Raw genomic sequence first — 21,531 nt, 5'->3', positions numbered from 1 at the left:
TCATAGCGCTAATTATTTCTGTCTGGGGCTCCAACTAATTGAAAGAGTTCCCCTGACGTTTGTTGAGCAACAACAAAAAAGTTCAAATATAAAATGATGCAATTCTAAATTAAATAAATATTTTTTTTTTTTTTAAAAAAGGCTGCACATATACACAAAAGCAACATAGATGAAAAACAGCAGGAGGTAAATAAGTCCCCATCTGTTGCATGTGTGACTTCATTACCCAGCGATCCCAGTGGGACGGCCGCTGCGGGGCTCAGACGTAGGCACAGGAGATTACGCATTGCAACAGACTGCTTGATTCTTTTAAGCAACAACAGGAACAACAGGTGGCATATTGCCCCAAGCAGAAAAAATAGGGTCTATACTAATCAACATCTTTGTCACAACATGCAACTCTTACATGCTAATGCAATTAAGGCTTTGTTTTGATCCCTCTCCCTCCCTCACTTCCTCTAGTTGTTTGTTTTCTTTGAGATATGACCTCGGGTCTACGCCACATCTGTGTTTGTCTTACAGAAGTTAAATTCTAAATTAGCGAATTAGTTTTTAAAAATGTCCATTATATTGTGTATTATAAGTATCATTGTCTGTGAGAGCTTAGCTCCAAATCGAACAAAATAACTTCAAATCACGTGAAAAGACCCCTTTCCTCCACCCCACAGACTATTAATGACTTCGGTTTTGTTGTCGAGGCTTTTATTTCTTGTGGGTAAGCTTAGTGACACAATCAATAAAATCCTGCAGCATTTTCTGTCCTGTTAAAATTGTTTAGGGTGATGAATGCGCAGTTTCACATTTGAAAAGTCGGAATCGAAAATATGATCAACTGTTGAGCTGATAAAATATAATAATGAGGAAATAAACATTGTGAAAAGGTACATGACCCCCTTTGTGTGTGCCATATACTTTAAATGATGATTGCAAGCACTGAAGCAAAATATTACCAACCCTGACTGGGCCTGTGTGGAAAAGTAATTGTCTCCTTCCGTAATAAAAACCTACCAAAACTTAAGCAGTCTACGAGCTGTTGCATTTGAATGGCCACGGTCAACACAGATCCACATTGAGTTGAAGAAAACCTACAGACAGGAGGTACAACGTCCCATCCCCCCATAAAAGCCTGAGAGTGCAGGCCTCTCTCATTTCAGCATAAGTTCATGGCTCCACTATGAGAACGGTACAGGCAGCAAAGGCACCATTAAAGATTGGAAAAGGGGAAACCAGTACTAACCTGCAAAAGCGGCTTTTATGTACCTTTATAACAATGATTATTGAAGATTTAATTAAATTACATTTTTGAGGTTCTTTGATAAGTCCTCAGTGGCTTCTAACCTCTTATTCTGTACATTTTAACTGTAATTTTAACATTTGTGCAAATAAACTAAACTTGTGTTACATCTGCAATAAACAAACACAAAAAGAACATCATATTAAGCACTGAGGTGCTAGTATGAGGTTACTGGGGCAGCTACAGGGTGACCTACCTCTGTCTAATAGACAGAGTTCATCAGTCTGTGGTTTTGAAGGTGGGTTATGTAATAAGACAATGATGCCAAGCATGAAGACTGAGTCTCACTCTGAGCTTCATGAGTGGCCAGGCCTGAGACCACAACATTATCAGAGACTGATCTAATGAAAGCATTTAGTTGCACACATTGCATTCATTTTTAAACACTTTCACTTAACAACATAAACATAAATATATACTGATCAATAGTGAAATACTGCAGGATAGAAAACGAAGCACAGAAAAATAAAATCTGGATCTGAGGTAGTATCAAAATGCTGATAGACAATCCTGGCAAAAGACAATGGCAACATTTGAGGGAGAAAAAAAGAATTAATCATTTTAATAAAATTAAGAAATGCCTTAAAATGTTTAAATATGTTTTGAACTTCAGCTTCGATTCATGTGCAAACTATGAGTCAAATTACTCTACATGGGAACAAATGGACAAACATGGAAAAGGGAAAACAAAGAAAGCAAATGAGTGCACTGTTGATATATTCTTTATATATTTATCTCTATATTAGTGAAAACATCAGATTCCCTCAAAAAATACAAAAAGCACACATCTATAGTGTGGATAGTTTGGTTGATATTAATAGAATAATTTTTAACACCTTTAACACTGTGCAACTTTGTTTTTGCCCTTGTTTTTGGAGTGTAACATCTCCGACATCAACTGACCAATAGAGAAAAACAAAAATATACCATATATATTGTGAATATGTCAACTGCACATTCTTATTGTTTTACCCCACACTATTTTTTTTTCTTTCCCTGGGGATCATCTCTTACAACCTAAAGCAACAGGTCCACAGACAAAAGCATTGTTGTGAACCAGGTTGAACACGCATATGTGGGGTATAAAGGGCACAAAGGAGCACGCCGGGTTCAAGAGGCCAGCACGCAGAGCGGAAAGATGCCACTGCTGAAGCTGGTCCTCCTGGTCCTTCTGATCAGCAGAGTGACACCCGTGTGCCAGTTACAGGGCAGAGCGCTACCACCCGAGCTGACCCAGACTGGGGACTTCACTTTAGGTGGCATCTTCACGTTCCGCACAGGCTACACAGGCAGCGTGCCCACTTTTCAAACCTTACCCGATCCTCCAAAATGTCTAAAGTAAGTATGTATTTTTGTGACTGAATTTCAAATTTATATGGAAAAAATATACAAAAAATGTATGTTGTGATGTTTGATTTTGTGTTTTCCCCCCAATTTATTTGTTTTCTAGCATTAACGTAAGAGAATTCAAATTTGCCCAGACCATGATTTTTGCGATTGGGGAAATAAATAGGAACCCTTCTATTCTTCCAAATTACACGCTGGGCTACAGGATATACAATTCATGTGGAATGACCAACATTATACAGTCTGCTTTAAATTTAGCCAACGGACAGAAAGAGATGATAGATGAGAGGAACTGCACAAAAGCTGACCGTGCACAGGCTGTGCTGGGCCACTCGGCTTCTGCACCAACGGTGGGATTTGCTCGGATCATAGGACGATTCCACGTGCCAGTGGTGAATATTGTAGATCCCATATAAATGCATTTTTTTTTCTCAGTCCTTCAGTCAAGTTTAGAATGTGTGGATATGCATTGTTTTAGACTTCTTGAGTGACATTTGCTTTAATGCAGTTACTTTGTTCCACATGATTAACTTGACATCCCTTAATTTCTTTTGCACAGATCAGTCACTTCGCAACCTGTGCATGTCTGAGCAACAGAGAGGAGTTCCCGTCCTTCTTCCGAACCATCCCGAGCGACCTCCACCAGAGCAGAGCCCTGGCAAAGCTTGTCAAGCACTTCAGCTGGACCTGGGTGGGGGCAATAAGTAACAAAAACGAGTACGGCGTCAACGGGATCACCTCGTTTATACAAGCTGCTCAAGAGGAAGGGGTGTGCGTGGAGTACTACGAGGCGTTTGAACAAACAGGTCCTCCTCGCGAGTTGCATAAAGTACTCGAGGCTGTGAAGCGCTCCACCTCTAAAGTCGTCGTGGCTTTCATGTCCCACAGAGAGGTGAAAGTGCTGGCGGCCGAGCTGTACAAACGGAATGTGACAGGACTGCAGTGGGTTGGCAGTGACGCCTGGATCACCGACCACTCCCTGACTGACAGCGAGGGACACGGCCTCCTCGTGGGCTCCTTGGGTTTCGTCATCAGCCGAGCACGGATCCCGGGTCTGGAGGAGCACCTGAGGCGGCTCCACCCGTCGCTATTTACCGGGAGTCAGTTTGTCAGGGACTTCTGGGAGGATGTTTTTGACTGCTCCCTGAATCCCGCTGTAGACACACAAAGAAAGCCGTGCACTGGCTCCGAGAGCCTGCAGAGCGTAGACTCGTATTTCACGGACGTTTCTGAGCTGAGATTTACTAACAACGTGTACAAGTCGGTTTATGCAGTGGCCCACGCTCTCCACAGCCTGGTCACATGTGAAGAGGGGAAAGGGCCGTTCTCCAACGGGAGCTGTGCTGATACTAAACACTTTGAGCCATGGCAGGTGAGGAAGCAAACAAAAGGATCACAGCTCATTTGGAATCCTTCAAAATCTGTATCCCCAAAGCAGCCTTCCGTTTTGTAATATTTTGCCCGTCCTTTTCTCTACAGGTGCTGCATTACTTACAGAATATCAACTTCACGACAAGTGGGGGCGAGACAGTGACTTTTGACCAAAACGGAGATTCAGCCGCAAGATATGAACTCGTGAATTTACAACGCGTGACCTCAGGGACCATGCACGTCGCCACAGTCGGTACTTTTGACTCCGCTCGGCCCGGAGAGCGTCAGTTCATAATGAACAGCGAGAAGATAGTGTGGGGAGGAGGAGGTGAAACGGTACATGTTCGTAATGCTTTGCTTTTACATTTCTGGGTTGTCAGTCGCAGTAATGTTCTGCATAATATTTTATGATCTAGACAGAAGAATGTAACGGAGCGGAAAACTGTTTGAAAAAGTAGGTTACGTGCACCTCTTCCCTATATCCATACACCAGGTGCCTGTGTCGGTGTGCAGTGAGAGCTGTCCTCCAGGAAAACGCAAAGTGCTGCAGAAAAGAAAACACGTTTGCTGTTATGACTGTATTCCGTGCGCAGAAGGAGAAATCAGCAACGTTACAGGTTAGGCTTAGAGCATGTGCTGTATCTTCAAAGTGCTTTGCCTGTTTCTGGTATTTTATTTTGCCTTTCTTCAACAGACTCGATGGATTGCTTCAAATGTCCCATTGAACTATGGCCGAACAGCAGAGGAGACGCATGCATCATGAAGGAAATTGAATTTCTGTCTTTTGCAGAGCTCATGGGTATCATTTTAACTTTCCTCTGCTTGACGGGGGCAGCTTTGACTGCTGTGATCGCATTAGTGTTCTTTTATTTCAGGGAAACTCCTATTGTCAGGGCCAACAACTCAGAGCTGAGCTTCCTGCTGCTCTTCTCCTTGACTCTGTGTTTCCTGTGCTCTCTGACCTTCATCGGCCGGCCCTCTGAGTGGTCCTGCATGCTGAGACACACAGCATTTGGCATCACCTTTGTCCTCTGCATTTCATGTGTCTTAGGGAAAACACTAGTGGTGTTAATGGCCTTCAGGGCTACACTCCCAGGCAGTAATGTGATGAAATGGTTTGGGCCTTTACAGCAGAGACTGTGTGTCGTGGCTTTCACCCTCGTACAAGTTTTGATTTGCTTGTTGTGGCTGACAATCAACCCTCCTTTCCCTTACAGAAATATGAATCACTACAAGGACAGGATTATTCTCGAGTGTGCTCTGGGGTCAGCTGTAGGCTTCTGGGCTGTGCTAGGATACGTTGGACTCTTGGCTTTGTTATGTTTTGTGCTTGCTTTTCTGGCTAGAAACTTACCAGATAATTTTAATGAAGCTAAATTCATCACCTTCAGCATGTTGATATTCTGTGCAGTCTGGATCACTTTTATCCCAGCGTATGTCAGCTCTCCTGGAAAGTTCACTGTAGCTGTGGAGATATTTGCCATCCTGGCCTCTAGTTACGGGCTTCTTTTCTGCATTTTCATTCCCAAATTTTATGTCATATTGCTGAGACCAGAACAAAATACCAAAAAACATATCTTGGGAAAAACAAAATATATTCAGTGATAAATATGATTCCTTTGTTTTGTAATTGTTAATTTTCTTGTTACACAATGTCTAACGCAGTTTAAATCAGTTCCTTATGTAAAGAAACACAGTGTTTCTTAAATACTGTTCTAATTACACTGTGTATTTAAATAAACACATTTAATCTGAATGGTGATTTGCTGCAGCAATACTATGCATTCTATGTGTATAATACACGGATCAAGCATAACATTATGACCCCCAAAGGGGGTAGCAAATAACATTGACCATCTTGTGACAACACAATGTTCTGCTGGGAAACTTTTAGACCTGGTATTCATAATCAGACATGTACCTCCCACTTAGACCAGACCCCATAGCAATGACACTCCCCATCAGGATGCAGCCTGACACAGACACACAAAAAATGGTTTAGGAACAACTCAAAAAAAAAAAACAAAACAAAAAAAAACAAAGCAAACATGAAAAACGGCACAAGGTGGTCTCCACTCTCACAAGATGCCAAACTGATCAATTATCTGTGGGATGCACCGGGACAAGCCTGATCCACAGAGGCTCCTCCCCTCAAACCATAGGACCTTAAGGCACCCATTAACAATATCTTGTTGCCAGACACCGCAGGAAACCCTCAGAAGGCCCATGTTCATTCAGTGTCCATTATGTAGCCGTAGCCAGTAGCTGCTATACCATCTCTCCACCCTCAAGGGTTTGTGGCAGACCAGTACAGAACACATTATAGTTTGGACTGACTCAGGTGACCATAAACCATCTCTTAGTTATGCTGCTATAGGCCTAGCCTGCAGGAAGACCTCCCACAATGCACCAACCACCTCTGCTCTCTGCTCTCTTCATTTTTTTTTATAAGCCACTGTGTCACGTCATGAACTTAGTGTCTCTAACTTTATGAGCCCAGTGTGCACACACTAAGATGTTCTACAGTCAGTACTTTGAATGTTGCCTCTCTTTCAGTCCCTCTTTTCTTCACCTGGAAGTTTTTTCTTGAATGGAACTGAGATGAATTGTCTATTTGAAACTGCAATGTACTGTATGTGTTTAACTTGTATCTAATGGATTTTGAACATATAATTCCTTGTTATACTTGTTTATGCATGTCGCTGTCATACACACATTCGTCTTTCACTAAACCAACTAAATCAAAACTTAAAGGTTTCAGTAAACACTCTGATCGATCGTTGTTGGGAGACAGGTCCCATGTGGATTCCTGACAGATCTCTTCTTCATGCCTGACATCCTTCAAGTCTTAAGAAGAAAACAAAAACATTTGCATGTCCCACTGAGAATGGCCCGCTAAGTTGCCTCCTACACTTGAGTAGCAGACAGGAAGCTATAAAACACATCTTTACAAGAAGCACACGTGGCAAAGATGACAACAGTCACATTCGTCCTCCTAACTCTCCTCACTTGGATGGTGTCATCGGACACATGGCTCAGCTTGGGCCGGTGGGCTGAGCTCAGTCAGTACGGGCGCTGCGAAGAAGCAAAGGCCTCCAGTACAACACATAAAAGCTCTGTCATTTATGAGACAACAAATCTGTCACGGCAGAGGTGAGTATATTGCTGGTAAATTAAAATGTTATCCGTTTTTTCTATTTTCCTTCATATGCATCTTATTCATTAAGTTTTTTTTTTTTTTTTTTTCTGGATACCCCAGTGTGTTTTCCCCAGATTGATGGGCTTGTAATTTAATCACTCTCTCATTAGGGAGCCAGGCTGAATTATGGGGCCTAAACACCACATTGATAGACCCCTTAAAAGACAATTAGATAAGCTCTAGAGGAGTTTTTATGAGGCACTTACGCTTTGAAGTCATTCTACTGTAATTGTAGACAAGTAATAGCCTCACAGCTGTGTCATTATGCATTATGTCTTCAGTCTGCCTCCAAATGACAATACAATGTCTGACTGCAGTTAGAGCTCATGAATATGTGATAATCTCTTAATGTTAAAAAGTAATGTTGCTGTTGTTTTTCTCTTTTGTTTCCCTTTATGTATTTAGATCTTCTGAAATCAGTGGAGAGACAATCACAAAAGACCATACTCTGTTTCCAGGTGTACCTTTGAGTTGTCTGCTCTTCAGTGGTTGTGTGAATGTGTTGCAAAGAGCTGAGGGAAACGGGCATGTCGGCAAATGTAAAATGCTGCAGTTTGCTGTATATTTCCCGTCTAAGACCGGCTGCCCTCTCGTTAAGACGGAGGTAAGTGCCTGGTCCATGTTTGGAAAAATCAAATCCATCACACTGCATGAGAAATTTTATCATGTGTAAAATCCACTCCATGCCAGTTTGTTATATATTTTTGCTCGTAATCTGTCTGTACTTTGCCTCAATACAGATAACGCCTGGTAACCACGGCACAAATATGTGTCTGCTCCTGAGGTCCATGACTCGCTGTGCCCACATCACAGCCCTGGTGTACCAATGGAGAACAAAACGTTGTGCCTGCACCTGCAAGGTGTGCAACTTTGAGGTTGAAATCCTGCAGAATCCTGCGTAGTGAACTTAGACTTTGTGTTGAGGTGTTTGCCGTCTCTTTGAACATGTTTCACAGAAGCCTATTATTAGTATTTGCCTCTTGTGAAAACCTAATCCTTCTGTATTTCAACTGCACAAAGAGTGTTTCACTTTTTATCTCCAGGGATGGACATTATACTCCCTATGCCACATTTGCAGGTATTCTAAGGTGATAAATGTATATTGATATATTGGGATACAATAGTTCTCACAGACATTCAATTGAGAATTATTTATGAGAGCAGCAACTTTGAATACCTCCATTTTTATGAATAAAATGTCCAGAATAACCATTGATAATATTCTCTAGCCATCGTGGCATACACAGTAATATTACTATGTATTGTATGAATCTGCGATGAGCATGAAGTAATCTTTGTTATTTTTTATGAGCAGATGCCATCCATGTTCTACTCAACATCAGCAGGTAAAAATGACGCATTCATTTAGAAAGAACTGGCTAATTCAATTTCATGAAGCTGTCATAAATTTTTCTACTGTGCACCACATTTGCTGTTTGCACAGGCTGCGTCGGCGTTGTGCAGCCTGCAGACTCCGACAGATGGGTTGGACGGTTTTGTCTGGCAGCTGTGTTGCTGCTTTCAGTCTACACGAGACTAACGCGACGTGACAGTGACTCCTCAACTGGGATGCTTTTTACCCTGACGCTGCGCAGCTTTTCACCATCAGTCACCGTCTACCGGCAGTCTGAGCGGTCCATCATAGCTGTCTGCCTCTCTTGTGCTCTGAGGAGAACTGTGCATGTGTTGATTGCGTGCAGGGCTGCTCATACTGTCATGAAACGGTTTCGTCCCAGACAGCAGCATTTTAGGATTCTTCCTGTCACTGTGTTGTTTCTCTGGCTGACGTTTTGTTCACCTCTTGGACTTGAAAGCGTGAAAAATGTGTCTAGGGACGGACTTGTGGAGTATGTGGAATCAACACAAAGAGCATGTGTGTTGGCGCAGACAGAGGTGCTGGCTGCTTTGTGTTCCATGCTGGTCTTACTCACCACTTTGCTACAGTCTGTCTTGACAAAACTAAATGTTTTGAGTGTGCTCTTTCACGTGCAGCTGGTCACCTGCCTGCAGGATTCAGTGGTGCCAAGAAAGTACATACTCATCGTCAAGATCAGCAGGTTCATTTAACGTGACGTTCAAAGCGGCCTTCACAAATGTGGATAATGAAGTGACGAGATGGTTGAGTAAAATGGAACTGCATTTGAGATGATTTTTAATTTGTCAATACTTTATTTCATTGTAACTTCATCACATTTTTCTTTCAAAATTGTTTTAGAATTTTTGTAACTGCAAATAAAGTGCACACTAATCCCTGCATTTCAATAACTGTTCTGTGTACTTTTCTTTAATAAGTAGAATTATTTCATGTTCATCACATATTTTTAATACATCATTACAAATTAACCCTTGAAGTGGAGTCACACATTTATTAAATCATGGTTTTGTTTTATGTTGTTAGAGGTAATGTAATTAGTTTTGTTTGTACAAGCTCATTTTCAACCTTGTAATTAAGTGATAGGTGTCATGATGATGAAATGATTGCTCCTATTAGCTGCATTTATGGGTGTGGCAGCATCTAACAGAAAATCTGCCGAATCAGTGAAATTAAAATAGGCACTAAGATAATAAATGGTTTTCCAAACATTTTAAAAGGCAAATAAAAATGTATTATGGTACAGATGGTATGCATGGTATGACCTAGTATTTATGTGTAAATTAACTATATACTGTATAATTCTAGGCTCCATATTCAGGAATTCATTTCACTATGATTAATTTTAAGTAAACAAAATAAATCATGTATTAACATTTTTAACAAATGAAGATAGAAGTCATATCTTTTTGATTTATTTATTTTTTTAGGGACTCACAATAACAAATTGATTCATTTGTTTTAAATGAATATTTACAAGTTCAAAAGTCAGTTTGTCACCTGGGATTTATCAAAAGTAACAGCTGGGTTGCTATGGTAACCAACAGCATAGGGCTCAGTAACTAGGTAGCTACGCTGGTCCATTTATACCTGTATAATAACCCCCCACCAACCCACCTATACCCTCACCCTCCAAAATGCCATCTGCTCAGCACAGTCATCACTCTGGATTTTATTGTGTATTGCACTGGGAGTGATGCAAAATATACTTTGAAAGATACTAATCTCACTTGAGTTGCATGAGCACCTGGGTTGAGATGTATCCAACATATCCCACTGCAAACGCAACCAAGTGTGATATGAATATGAATTCCAAACATCAGCCTCCCCACTGTCTGTCTCATTGAGTTAAAGGACTGTGACTAGACGTCAAACAGTTCTGGCACACATGTGGCTCTAGTGATAACAGACACTTCATTGGGTGTTATCTCTAACTTAGTACATCCTTGTTTCGTAGGATTTTGGTGTTAGTGCGCCTCTCAACTGTACGAGAGTTATATTACGGTGTACCATATAGTGGAGATGACCTATGACCTTTTACCGTCATCATCTTTCAAGACAGTTTTGTGAACCTAAATTAAAAACCCCATATGCACCAGGGTGGTGGACATGGGGAGTCAGAGCCCCTGTCCCGACTCTGGGTCCTGGTTGGGTCAAGTTCTCTACTATGTGCCCTCCTCTACTGGGACACCTTAACCTACCTGGACTCCGTTGTAGATGTACATGTTGACAAGAAGGGATACAAATAGATGAACTGCCTGAAATCATAAACTGAACAGTCAGCAGCGAGGAGGCATAATAAAGAGTGTGCAAACAGAGCTGGTCCGTTCCTGAACCACCCGGGTAAATGATTCAAATTGTCGTACTGAATCGGGATTCCAGAGTCCGAGGTCTCCGTTAACTCAGATCTTATGTCTCCTCTGCTGCTAAGTACACAAGGCCAGTTATCGGACTCACCAGAAACACAGCAGACTCAGATGATTTGCGAACAGCACCAACTCATGTGATTCGGATCACTTTAGTGAGCGACTCAGAGAAGCCAGGGTCCAAGAAATTAATCGCGTTTACCACCACTATGTGTGAATGACAGGCAAATTAAAAAGAAGAGTGCAATATAAATGCAGTGCTACATTTTAGTCTCTGTGAAATAATTCTTTTGTAGGATTAATTAATATTTTTTTGTTGTTGTTACCAATCAGTAGAATTAAGCAGCCAGGTCTGAATACAAGGTCTATGAGGATAAAAAAAGAAGAGAAAAAAAGAAATGCATGACACAACTTCACATGAAGTATATATATAAAAGTATCAATGTATTACTGCTCTGCATCTTTCCTCTTATAACTGCTGTGGTAACATGCAGACTGGCAGCTTTTATTTCATTAAAATATGACACCAGCCTTTTCTGAATGACCGTAAAACAAAAACGTTTACTTTAAAACACAGAATATGTCCACAACAATAATGATACTTCACTATCCTGTCCTAAAAGTGCATGCACCGATTCTGCAGTACGAAGTAAATCAGACCAACTGTTTCCTACCTATCAATCAGCAGGATCAGTTTCACTGATCTGTGAAAAACAAACCAATCTTTTGAGAATTGGGAAAGTGCTCACATTGGCTGACTGCAATAACTCGTGGTTCAGAAAGAGCTATAAAGGTCAACTCCCAGGTCACAGTCGCTGCAGTGAAGGGGAGGGAGGCTCGTGATGGGTTGGATAATCGCTGTTGTCTTATTCAGCATTCTGGCAATAATTAAGTCAGAGAACCAAACATGCAAAATGATCGGGCAGAAGGGCTTCAAGGAATTTTCTAAAGAAGGAGATTTTATGATAGGAGGGATTTTCTCTATCAGTAGCACACGCAAACTGGTAGATAATGACTACCGGGAATTGCCGTATACGTACTGCACAGCGTAAGTAAATATGCCTAAAAATGTTATATCTGTATCTTATGTTAAGAAAGTGCCTTATGTGACAATTTGACATGTTGTTTTCTAAAAATGATGCTGTAATAGTGTGTTTATTAGCTGCCATGTGTGTTTTCAGGTGGAATGAAAGGGAGCTGAAGTTTGCCAGGACAATGATTTTTACTGTGGAGGAGATCAACAGAGACACTTCGCTCCTTCCAGGAGTGAGTCTGGGCTATAGGTTGTACAACGGCTGCGGCAGTGAAAACCTGCTCCGCGCAGCGGTAGAAGCTGTGAATGGGGAGGACACCTGCAAGGGTCAGATCCAGGCTCTCTTAGGCCATTCGTCTTCTGGCGTGAGTGAAGACATAAACATCATACTGAGCTCACTATCAATTCCACAGGTGGGAATGAGTGACTGAGGGCGAGGCAGAGCATACGCTGTGTATTTCTACGTCCACAGATAAAAACGTGCACACGCTCTGTATGTTTAACAGTTTCTTTCTTTTCTTCAAAGGTGAGCCACCTCTCAACCTGCGCTTGCTTAAGTGACAAAAGACTGTACCCCAGCTTCTTCAGGACTGTGCCGAGTGACCGCTTCCAAATCATTGCTCTGGTTCAGCTTATGAAATACTTTGGTTGGCGCTGGGTAGGGATCATTTACACTGAAAGCTCTCTGTACTCAGTGGAAGGTACAACCGATTTCATTAAGGAAGCAGAAAAAGAGGGCATATGTATTGAATACAGGGTGACTTACTCAAAGTCAGCTGAAGAACAGTTACCTGCTATTGTAGACACGCTAAATAAATCCTCGGCGAAGGTGGTCCTGTTGTTCATGTCCTTGTCTTACTCTAAATCGTTCCTGTCAAAAATCGAGAGTTATAACATAACCGGAAAGCAGTGGGTTGGCAGCGAGTCCTGGATCACGCAGGCAGAATTGGCTTCTGTTGACAGAGAGGACATTTTACAGGGCGCAATGGGCTTTGCCCTCCCTCAGACGTACATACCAGGTCTTCGTGAATTCTTACTCAGCTTGAAGCCTTCTGATGAACCGCAGAGTGAAATACTTAAAGCGTTGTGGGAGGATTTTTTTCACTGCAGCTTCTCTCCATCAAATACCTCTGCTATATGTACGGGCACAGAGGATCTACAGACCATCTCTAATGACTACACAGATGTGGAGTATTTCAGGGCTGAGAATAATGTGTACAAAGCTGTGTACGCTGTAGCACATGCCCTGCATGCTTTATTGCAATGTCAGAATGGCTCAAATCCAATGACTGGAAAGTCCTGTGTGAACAAGAATACAGTTCAGCCCAAGCTAGTAAGTTCTGGTGTAGTATTTACTTAAGCATTTGTTTAAACATATTAAAGCTAGGGTTCCATTTGATCATTAACAGTCTTGATGTATTCTTTTTGCTTGCAAGTCTTTGTGCCTGATAAACTGTCGATTCTCTCACTACAGGTGCTTGAACACCTTAAGTATGTGAACTTCACAACACAGGAAGGGGCCAAAGTGTTCTTTGACGAGAACGGGGACAGCGTTGCCCAGTACGACTTAGTTAACTGGCAGATCAAAGAAGACGGCTCCGCTGAAATCATAAGCATCGGCCAATACGACAACTCCTTTCCAGAGGGGGAAAAATTTAAACTTAAAAAAGACACCAGAATAGTCTGGGGAGGAAACTATGAAGAGGTGATATCACGGCAACCTTTTGGTAAAATTTTTCAAACACTGTTTATGTTATTGCGTTTGAGTTTTGCACACTGTGTTTTGCCTAATCAGGCGCCGAGGTCTGTCTGCAGGGAGCCGTGTCCACCGGGGACTCGAAAGGCCATGAACAAGAACAAGCCCGTGTGCTGCTTCGACTGCCTTGAATGTCCCGAGGGAGCAATTAGTAATCAGTCAAGTGAGTGAGCATTGCAAAACATAATTTTTGCAAAAAGACTATACAGAAAGCGTTTCTGATTGTGTCTCTGCATTGTGTCCCGTCTCTCACAGATTCTCCAGACTGTTTCAACTGTCCACCTGAATTTTGGCCAAATGAAAAAAAGGACCAGTGTCTTCCGAAACCTACTGAATACCTTTCCTACAAAGAAATCATGGGGGCACTTTTGACTGGGTTTAGCTGCGTAGGTGTATTTCTATCTCTCCTGATATCAATAATATTTTTGACTCATAAGGAAACTCCAATTGTTAGAGCCAACAACTCCGAGCTGAGCTTCTTGTTGCTATTTTCATTAAAGTTGTGTTTCCTGTGTTCTCTTACGTTCATCGGTCGGCCCTCTGAGTGGTCCTGCATGCTGCGGCACACTGCTTTTGGCATCACCTTTGTCCTCTGTATCTCTTGTGTTCTGGGGAAAACAATAATGGTTTTGATGGCCTTCAGGGCTACACTTCCAGGTAGCAATGTCATGAAATGGTTTGGGCCTAGACAGCAGAGACTATGTGTTCTGGTTCTCACCCTAGTCCAGGTTGTGATTTGTATTATTTGGCTGACAGTAAACCCTCCTTTCCCATATACAAACATGAAGTATTACAAAGAAAAGATAATCTTGGAGTGTGCCCTCGGTTCGGCTGTAGGATTCTGGGCCGTGCTGGGTTATATCGGACTTCTTGCTGTCTTGTGTTTTGCTCTTGCTTTCCTTGCCAGGAAGCTGCCCGACAGTTTCAATGAAGCCAAACTGATCACGTTTAGCATGCTCATATTTTGTGCAGTCTGGATCACGTTCATCCCAGCTTATGTCAGCTCACCGGGCAAGTTCACTGTGGCGGTGGAGATATTTGCTATTCTGGCCTCTAGTTTTGGTTTGCTGGTGTGCATTTTTATTCCAAAATGCTACATTATTATCTTCAGGCCAGAACAAAACTCAAAAAAGCATTTGATGGGGAGAATTCCAGCAAAAACTCTTTAATATGCCATTCAAATGTGTCTTCAGAAACATGTAGTTATGTGAGAGCAAATACAGTGATTATACTGGATAGCCTGACACGTTGTAATTTATTGTAATGACGAATAAATGGAAAAAAAAATAATGACTCATGTCTTTCCTTTTCAGTTATCTAAAATAATATGTTCCAAAAGGGTAATGCATCTTTCCTTTCAACAAACTAATAATAAAAAAGACTTTAAAAGTCATTCATTCATTCATTCATTCATTCATTTTCTATAACCACTTGAGATGAATGAAGGTTTCACAATGTGCAGGTTATTGTCATACAGATAGAGTCAAGTGTTGCCCAGCAGATATCACTGTGTTAATTGACAATAATTGATAAAATTTTATGTTACTCCTGACCCTGACCAATCTGGTCATGTCTGTTTTCACAAGGCTTTAGTACAAATGGTTTAATTTCCAGTGTATATGTCACTGAACAATAGTTAATGACAGTTAGTATTGGTTCTGTTACAAGTATAGGTTACACCCTGTAAGACAGTCCAAGAGCCACATACAGCCCAATTTGATCTCAAGTGGTTCAGACCAGCAACATAATAGCATAATAATCTATAAATGACAACAATTCCAGACTTTCCCATTTGTTTTAATGCAAAAAGAAGTACACCATAAAATGTTTACACTTAATGAACTATCCCTTTACAAAACATTTTATATACATTCGGAAATTTCTTAAATAAAATAACTGACATGTCGGTGCTTTGCTGCCATCTGCTGTTTAGTTATGGGTCTCAGTGTTGTGTTATCTATGGAACTCTTCCTAAAACAGTGCGATGCTTAGTGGAAAAAATAGGAATATCGATATGAAACGTTTCAGTTCATGACTTCTATGTAATTTTCGTACATTGTACCCTGGGACTTGCCTGCAGCCTATATGCTTGACATCCCTGCTCTAAGAGCCACTGTTACTGAGTTCGTCCCCTCGTGCATGAGCATTCCTGAATATTTCCTTCCGTACCCTTTGCTATGCACAGGCCCCACTTCTAAGGTCTGCAACTGTAATCACGTTCTGGTCTCATTTTGCTTCACCATAATGCAATCACTGAGTTAAGAGAAAGAAGGCAAGAAAAACAGTCTGGAGTCTGAAATCTAGCATCATCCGCTTGCTCACGTGCTGCCAGGCTCACTACATTCTCCCTTGACTTGATGCATTCTGCAGGCAGAAGTCAAGATGCATTTTATTCTCTTCCCACATTCTCCCTCTTCTCATCAATCTGCAAGCCATACACTGGCTGATAAAGCACTGTTTTTTGGGATCTGCCAGGTATCATCAAAAAGCAGCAGATCTAAGAGGCACAGAGCAGCCCTGCACTTGCATGAGGGCTTTTGAGCAAGTTTCTTTACAGTCAGGATCCACCAGCACACTGTACCTCAGATAGTTGCAGCATGACACTGTGCACTGAATCTGTTATGGCCAGTAAGCCTGGGGCCCAGTCCCTAGACTCAGACACTGATTGAACATTGTGAGGACCATCTTGACTCACCACTGCTCACTTTACAGAGGTGGCCTTGTCCAGAATTATGGCATGGTAGACAATGATGCAGCATAACATTTAAATCGGACTGAAGCTGCTGCATGTCCACGCTGCATGGACATATCACATGGCCACACAGCTCGTCCAAACAAAGCTGTTGGGAAAGCACCATCAAATTTTTTTAAGACACTCACTTTCATTGTGTTTTTGTGTCTTCAGTACAAACGGTTACACAGTTATAAAATATTACTAAAATTGTGTTGGGCGGATATATTCAATTGAAAAAAGTGATTAGCTCAAACAATTGTCCAATGAAAGGCAGACTAACAGCCAATAGCCACGTGCACGTTTGTGTTCGTATGTGTGCAAGTGTCATTTCATGACATGTGCCCGTGCTTGTGGGGAATAAATCAGCTGTCCATGACGTCTGCCTGCATCTAATACATTATAAGAGCCTGGTCCTCAACTGAATTTTAAAAAAGCGGTGCAACCATGCTGAGTGCTGCTCTTGTATTTCTATGTGCCTTCTACCTGAACTCAGTTTGTAGCTGTGAGCTGTTGGGCAGGTTTGACATGCCGAGTTTGTTTAAGGAGGGGGACATAATGATCGGGGGTATTTTTCCAGTTTTCAACAAAGAGATAGACAGCATTTTTACCTTTGAGCAGGAGCCTCCTGGAGCAAAGTGTGCTGTGTAAGTTTTCCATACAGTTTGTCTTACCCTGCCAGCTTCATATTATATATGCTTGTTTAGATTTATATAATTTGCTTTACCTTGTTTAGATTTGATCTGCGGGCTTTTCGGTGGACCCAGGTGATGATATTTGCAATAGAGGAAGTCAACAAAGATCCCACTCTTCTGCCAAACATATCTCTTGGTTATAGGATCCTTAACTCATGTTCATCTCCTACAAACACCTTGCGTGCTGCATTAACACTGGCGAGCAGACCAGAAGAGATAAAAAATACTTCTTTCTGTCCTCCAACTATTTCTGCTGTCATAGCAGAGGCAGGGTCATCTCAGTCCTTAGCTGTGGCTGGAACGCTTGGACCCTTTCAAGTGCCAGTAGTAAGAGATTAAATGACATGTTTTATCAAATCTAATCTGAAATATCTGATGCTAAACAATAATTATTTTGTTATTCTTCTGATAGGTAAGTTATTTTTCAACATGCGCCTGCCTGAGTAACCGGGCTAAATATCCTACATTTTTCCGGACAATCCCCAGCGACTACTTCCAGGCAAAAGCCTTGGCAGCACTGGTGAAACATTTTGGTTGGCAGTGGATTGGGGCAATACAGTCAGACAATGACTACGGGCGGAATGGGATCCTGGCTTTTAGTGAAGAGGTTAAAAAGCTCGGGATTTGCATTGCTTTTGTTGGGACAGTCAAGCGCACATATACTATGGATAAAATCCTGAAAGTTGTGGAGATGATCAAACGGTCAACCGTCAAAGTGATTCTGGCTTTTGTTCCTGAGGGAGACTTTTCTGCTTTGATGAAAGAGGTAGTGAAACAAAACCTCACAGGAATTCAGTGGATTGGCAGCGAGGCCTGGATAACAGCGCCTCAGCCTTCGACACCTGAAATGTACCGGGCTTTCGGTGGAGCCCTGGGATTTGTGGTGCAGAAGATGGCTATCCCAAAACTAAAACCGTTTCTTACTGATATCAGTCCTTATAGAGATCCAAATGCAGCCTTTGTGAAGGACTTCTGGGAGATTATTGTGGGTTGTAGACCTGTTTTACCTGGGATGAACACAGATACTGAGGGATCAAGTAAAATATGCACAGGCAATGAGACATTAATGAACTCTCAGGATTTGTTCTTCGATGTCACACAGCTGAGAGTTTCCTACAATGTGCATAAAGCAGTTTATGCTATTGCACATGCCCTTCATCAGCTGGTGTTCTGCAAGCCAGTGGGAGAAAAAGTAATGAAGCTGTGTTTGAATGTATCTGACATTCAGCACAAAGAGGTGAGAAACAGTGGGGAACTAGAGTCCACAATCATCACACATCTTGTTGATGTGAATGTCTGAATAGTCTTTTCCTTTTCTCAGGTTGTTGATCACCTGCAAAGGGTCAATTTCAGAGATCAGTTTGGAGATCGTGTGTTTTTTGATGAGAATGGTGACCCTCCTGCGTCTTATGACGTTATTAACTGGCAGCTGAAGGACGGACAGGTGCAACATGTGATTCTCGGTCATTTTTCATCTAATGCAAATGGTGAATATAAGCTCAGCATCGAGGAGGAGAATATAATGTGGAGGACAGGGAAAACAGTAAGCGTGAAACATATGAGTCCTGTTTAATGGTGATGATAAGATTCACTGAACGTACGAACCATTGTTTTGCTCTTTAAACGTGTTTTTCCCTCAGGTCCCCACATCAGTGTGCTCTAATATTTGTCCAGTTGGAACCAGGAAAGCTCAAATTAAAGGAAAACCCACGTGCTGTTTTGACTGTATCCCATGTGCTGATGGAACTATAGCCAATTCAACAGGTATGCAGACTATTGTCTTAAACATACACTGAACAGCCACAACATTATGACCACTGAAAGGAGAAGTAAATAACATTGACATTGATCTTGTGACAATTCAGTGTTGTGCATGGAAAACCTTTGGACCTGGCATTATTGTGGATGTTACTTAGACATCAACCAGACCAGGCACCCCCACCCCCATAGCAATGACACTCACACAAGCACACACACAAAAATAATTTAGGAACATCTTAAAAAACATGAAAAATAGCACAAGGAGTTGACCTGGCCTCCAAATTCACTAGATCCGAAACTGGTCGAGAGTCCGAGCCACAGAGGCCACACCCCTCAACCCATAAGACCCAAACGCAACCACTAACACAATTTTGTTGGCAGACACCACAGGACACCCTCAAAAGGTCCATGTCCATTCTCTGAAGTGTCACAACTGTTTTGGAGGCACAAGGGAGAGCTACACCTACAATATTAGGAAGGTGGTCATAATGTTATGTTTCAAATATCATGTTAAACAAAACATACATAACTCAGTATCTCATATTTGGTTTTGTGTTATTTCATGTCCATTTTTAATTGTTTAATTTAACTTTTCACATGATAGATGTTTGTTTTTTGTGTTTTTATCCTGATCAGGTGCAGCAGACTGCACATCCTGCCCACAGGAATTCTGGTCCAACGAGAGGAAAGATGAATGCATTCCTAAAACAATTGAGTTCCTGACGTATCATGAGCCCATGGGAATATCTATCACCGTTGTGTCCTTGCTAGGGGCCTCCCTGTCGCTGGCCACCATGATAGTCTTTATCTACTACAGAGAAACTCCTGTAATAAAGGCCAGCAACACAGAGCTGAGCTGTTTCCTCTTGTTTTCTCTTTTTCTGTGTTTCCTCTGTCCTCTCCCTTTCATGGGAAGACCAACACTCTGGACATGCATGCTGCGCCACACGGCTTTTGGTGTGACATTTGCTCTTTGCATTTCCTGTGTCTTGGGAAAAACTATTGTCGTGGTGACAGCTTTTAAAGCGACAGTTCCGGGCAGCAAAATAGCGGGGAAGTTTGGTCCTGCACAGCAAAGGATCATCGTCTGCTCCTGCACTTTCATTCAAATAGTCATATGTGTGTTGTGGCTAAATTTAAACCCACCTTTCCCGGACATGGTTTTCAGATACAGCAACAAGAAAATTGTTTTAGAGTGTAACACCGGCTCTGAGGCTGCGTTCTATGCAGTGCTGGGCTACATAGGAATCCTGGCAATAATATGTTTAGTCCTGGCTTTTCTGGCAAGAAAGTTGCCTGATAACTTTAATGAAGCCAAATTTATCACATTCAGCATGCTGATATTCTGCGCCGTGTGGATCACCTTCATCCCAGCGTACGTCAGCTCTCCTGGAAAGTTTACCGTTGCTGTGGAGATATTTGCAATTTTATCTTCGGCGTTTGGCTTATTAATCAGCATTTTTGCACCTAAATGTTATATAATATTGCTGAAGCCAGAGAAAAATACAAAGAAACGGGTCATGGGAAAAATCTGAATAAAAACCACATGATTTCTTACTTATTAAAAAGATGATGCCACAGTTACTGATTGTTATATGTTTTATGTATATTGCAGTAGTATGTAAGTTATATATTTTACTGTTTGTACCTTTAAATAAATCATCCATATAAACCTTTTTTTATTTAAATATATATATATATATATACAGTATATTTTTCAAATCATCATTTAGTTGAAAAAATAATTAAATGATATCTGGCCATGCATTATTTATCCTTGCATGAACACCAATTTCCAGTGAGCATTCATTATAACACAGGATATGATGTTACAATCCCTTGTGCCAAGATCCGAGGCAAAACACATTTAGAGGCCCAGTCCCACAGAAAAAACAACTAGCACGCTAACAGTCAGCTGCCAACTACCAACCACCAAGAAGACACCAGCTAACTAGCCTAGCTAACAGCAGTAGTCAGTATGCAGCACATTATTGGGGTTTTCAAGTGGGCACCTCTCTTCACCAATGCTTCATTAAGTTAGGCCCACGTCACTTCAAGAAGGCTTAACTGTGAGTTCCAACGTCCTGGAGTCACCCCCTCCACGCAGCCACCACGCAACTGTGTGACTTTCAACTGAAAGATTAGCTTAGCCCAACTACTAACTACTAAAACCACTTAGCTAGCCTTACGTTTAGCATGCTCCCCTGCTGGGGTGTTTCCTCTTTAGCCACAGCCACTCACTTGCTCACTCTGCTGCTAGGTTCATGTTGTTTACTCCCTCCCTTCTCTCCTGCAAACGCCTAGCTCGCACAGGAGAGCAATGGTGGATTTTGCAACAAATCCAAAGCAACCCACCTCCGCCGGCCACACACTGGCAAATAGTTGTGTTAATTCATGCCCAACACTAATTCAGATGTGTCTGATGTATGTTGTTTTTTCACCTACCTACAACTTGTCCATTATGTCTAAGAATGCTTTTATGACCCAGTCCGACCAATTTACGCATTAACCGCAGTACTTTAACTGGTCCACACATCACTATTTCACATGACCTCAATCCTTCTTCTCTTCTATTGAGGTTTAGGATTTTGTCGAAATTGCGTGTT

At 41.7% G+C, this 21,531-nt stretch overlaps 4 protein-coding genes across 5 annotated transcripts; all 4 read left to right on the top strand.

Annotated features, from left to right (window-relative positions):
* The first annotated feature begins 2,431 nt into the window (after window positions 1–2,431).
* Window positions 2,432–5,765, top strand: LOC125013035 (extracellular calcium-sensing receptor-like). Its single transcript, XM_047593304.1, has 6 exons — window positions 2,432–2,632; window positions 2,745–3,033; window positions 3,201–4,013; window positions 4,121–4,348; window positions 4,506–4,629; window positions 4,707–5,765. Exons 1-6 carry the CDS (start codon window positions 2,433–2,435, stop codon window positions 5,615–5,617), a joined length of 2,565 nt encoding a protein of 854 aa, XP_047449260.1. The 5' UTR covers window position 2,432; the 3' UTR covers window positions 5,618–5,765.
* A 1,227-nt stretch (window positions 5,766–6,992) lies between these two features.
* Window positions 6,993–9,446, top strand: LOC125013943. 2 transcript variants are annotated; one of them, XM_047594909.1, is made up of 5 exons: window positions 6,993–7,165; window positions 7,670–7,815; window positions 7,952–8,071; window positions 8,527–8,557; window positions 8,656–9,446. In XM_047594909.1, exons 1-5 carry the CDS (start codon window positions 7,138–7,140, stop codon window positions 9,276–9,278), a joined length of 948 nt encoding a protein of 315 aa, XP_047450865.1. In that variant the 5' UTR covers window positions 6,993–7,137; the 3' UTR covers window positions 9,279–9,446. The 2 variants fall into 2 exon arrangements, with proteins under 2 accessions (XP_047450865.1, XP_047450864.1); XM_047594908.1 differs by having other exon boundaries at window positions 7,617–7,815.
* A 2,339-nt stretch (window positions 9,447–11,785) lies between these two features.
* Window positions 11,786–14,974, top strand: LOC125013558 (extracellular calcium-sensing receptor-like). The gene is made up of 6 exons (XM_047594342.1): window positions 11,786–11,997; window positions 12,131–12,395; window positions 12,509–13,315; window positions 13,457–13,687; window positions 13,778–13,901; window positions 13,994–14,974. Exons 1-6 carry the CDS (start codon window positions 11,792–11,794, stop codon window positions 14,905–14,907), a joined length of 2,547 nt encoding a protein of 848 aa, XP_047450298.1. The 5' UTR covers window positions 11,786–11,791; the 3' UTR covers window positions 14,908–14,974.
* A 1,906-nt stretch (window positions 14,975–16,880) lies between these two features.
* On the top strand, window positions 16,881–20,460 carry LOC125013572 (extracellular calcium-sensing receptor-like). Its single transcript, XM_047594358.1, has 6 exons — window positions 16,881–17,116; window positions 17,206–17,491; window positions 17,577–18,401; window positions 18,486–18,707; window positions 18,805–18,928; window positions 19,562–20,460. Exons 1-6 carry the CDS (start codon window positions 16,917–16,919, stop codon window positions 20,458–20,460), a joined length of 2,556 nt encoding a protein of 851 aa, XP_047450314.1. The 5' UTR covers window positions 16,881–16,916.
* The last annotated feature ends 1,071 nt before the right edge of the window (window positions 20,461–21,531 follow it).

The sequence above is a fragment of the Mugil cephalus genome, chromosome 9 (assembly GCF_022458985.1).
Source record: "Mugil cephalus isolate CIBA_MC_2020 chromosome 9, CIBA_Mcephalus_1.1, whole genome shotgun sequence".
NCBI lineage: Eukaryota > Metazoa > Chordata > Actinopteri > Mugiliformes > Mugilidae > Mugil > Mugil cephalus.
Note: the sequence above shows the minus strand (reverse complement) of the source record. Positions and strands in the feature narration are given on the sequence as shown.

What these genes read in the sequence shown, in the direction of transcription:
- LOC125013943 (XM_047594908.1), top strand. Translation starts at nt 7,026, where the DNA reads ATGGTGTCATCGGACACATGGCTCAGCTTGGGCCGGTGGGCTGAGCTC. An exon ending in ACAAATCTGTCACGGCAGAG is followed by an intron (nt 7,166 to 7,616) that starts GTGAGTATATTG and finishes TTATGTATTTAG; the next exon opens with ATCTTCTGAAATCAGTGGAG. An exon ending in GTTCTACTCAACATCAGCAG is followed by an intron (nt 8,558 to 8,655) that starts GTAAAAATGACG and finishes CTGTTTGCACAG; the next exon opens with GCTGCGTCGGCGTTGTGCAG.
- LOC125013035 (XM_047593304.1), top strand. Translation starts at nt 2,433, where the DNA reads ATGCCACTGCTGAAGCTGGTCCTCCTGGTCCTTCTGATCAGCAGAGTG. An exon ending in GATCCTCCAAAATGTCTAAA is followed by an intron (nt 2,633 to 2,744) that starts GTAAGTATGTAT and finishes TTTGTTTTCTAG; the next exon opens with CATTAACGTAAGAGAATTCA. An exon ending in GGGGAGGAGGAGGTGAAACG is followed by an intron (nt 4,349 to 4,505) that starts GTACATGTTCGT and finishes TCCATACACCAG; the next exon opens with GTGCCTGTGTCGGTGTGCAG.
- LOC125013558 (XM_047594342.1), top strand. Translation starts at nt 11,792, where the DNA reads ATGGGTTGGATAATCGCTGTTGTCTTATTCAGCATTCTGGCAATAATT. An exon ending in GCTCACTATCAATTCCACAG is followed by an intron (nt 12,396 to 12,508) that starts GTGGGAATGAGT and finishes TTTTCTTCAAAG; the next exon opens with GTGAGCCACCTCTCAACCTG. An exon ending in AGCAATTAGTAATCAGTCAA is followed by an intron (nt 13,902 to 13,993) that starts GTGAGTGAGCAT and finishes CGTCTCTCACAG; the next exon opens with ATTCTCCAGACTGTTTCAAC.
- LOC125013572 (XM_047594358.1), top strand. Translation starts at nt 16,917, where the DNA reads ATGCTGAGTGCTGCTCTTGTATTTCTATGTGCCTTCTACCTGAACTCA. An exon ending in CCTGGAGCAAAGTGTGCTGT is followed by an intron (nt 17,117 to 17,205) that starts GTAAGTTTTCCA and finishes TACCTTGTTTAG; the next exon opens with ATTTGATCTGCGGGCTTTTC. An exon ending in GACCCTTTCAAGTGCCAGTA is followed by an intron (nt 17,492 to 17,576) that starts GTAAGAGATTAA and finishes TTCTTCTGATAG; the next exon opens with GTAAGTTATTTTTCAACATG.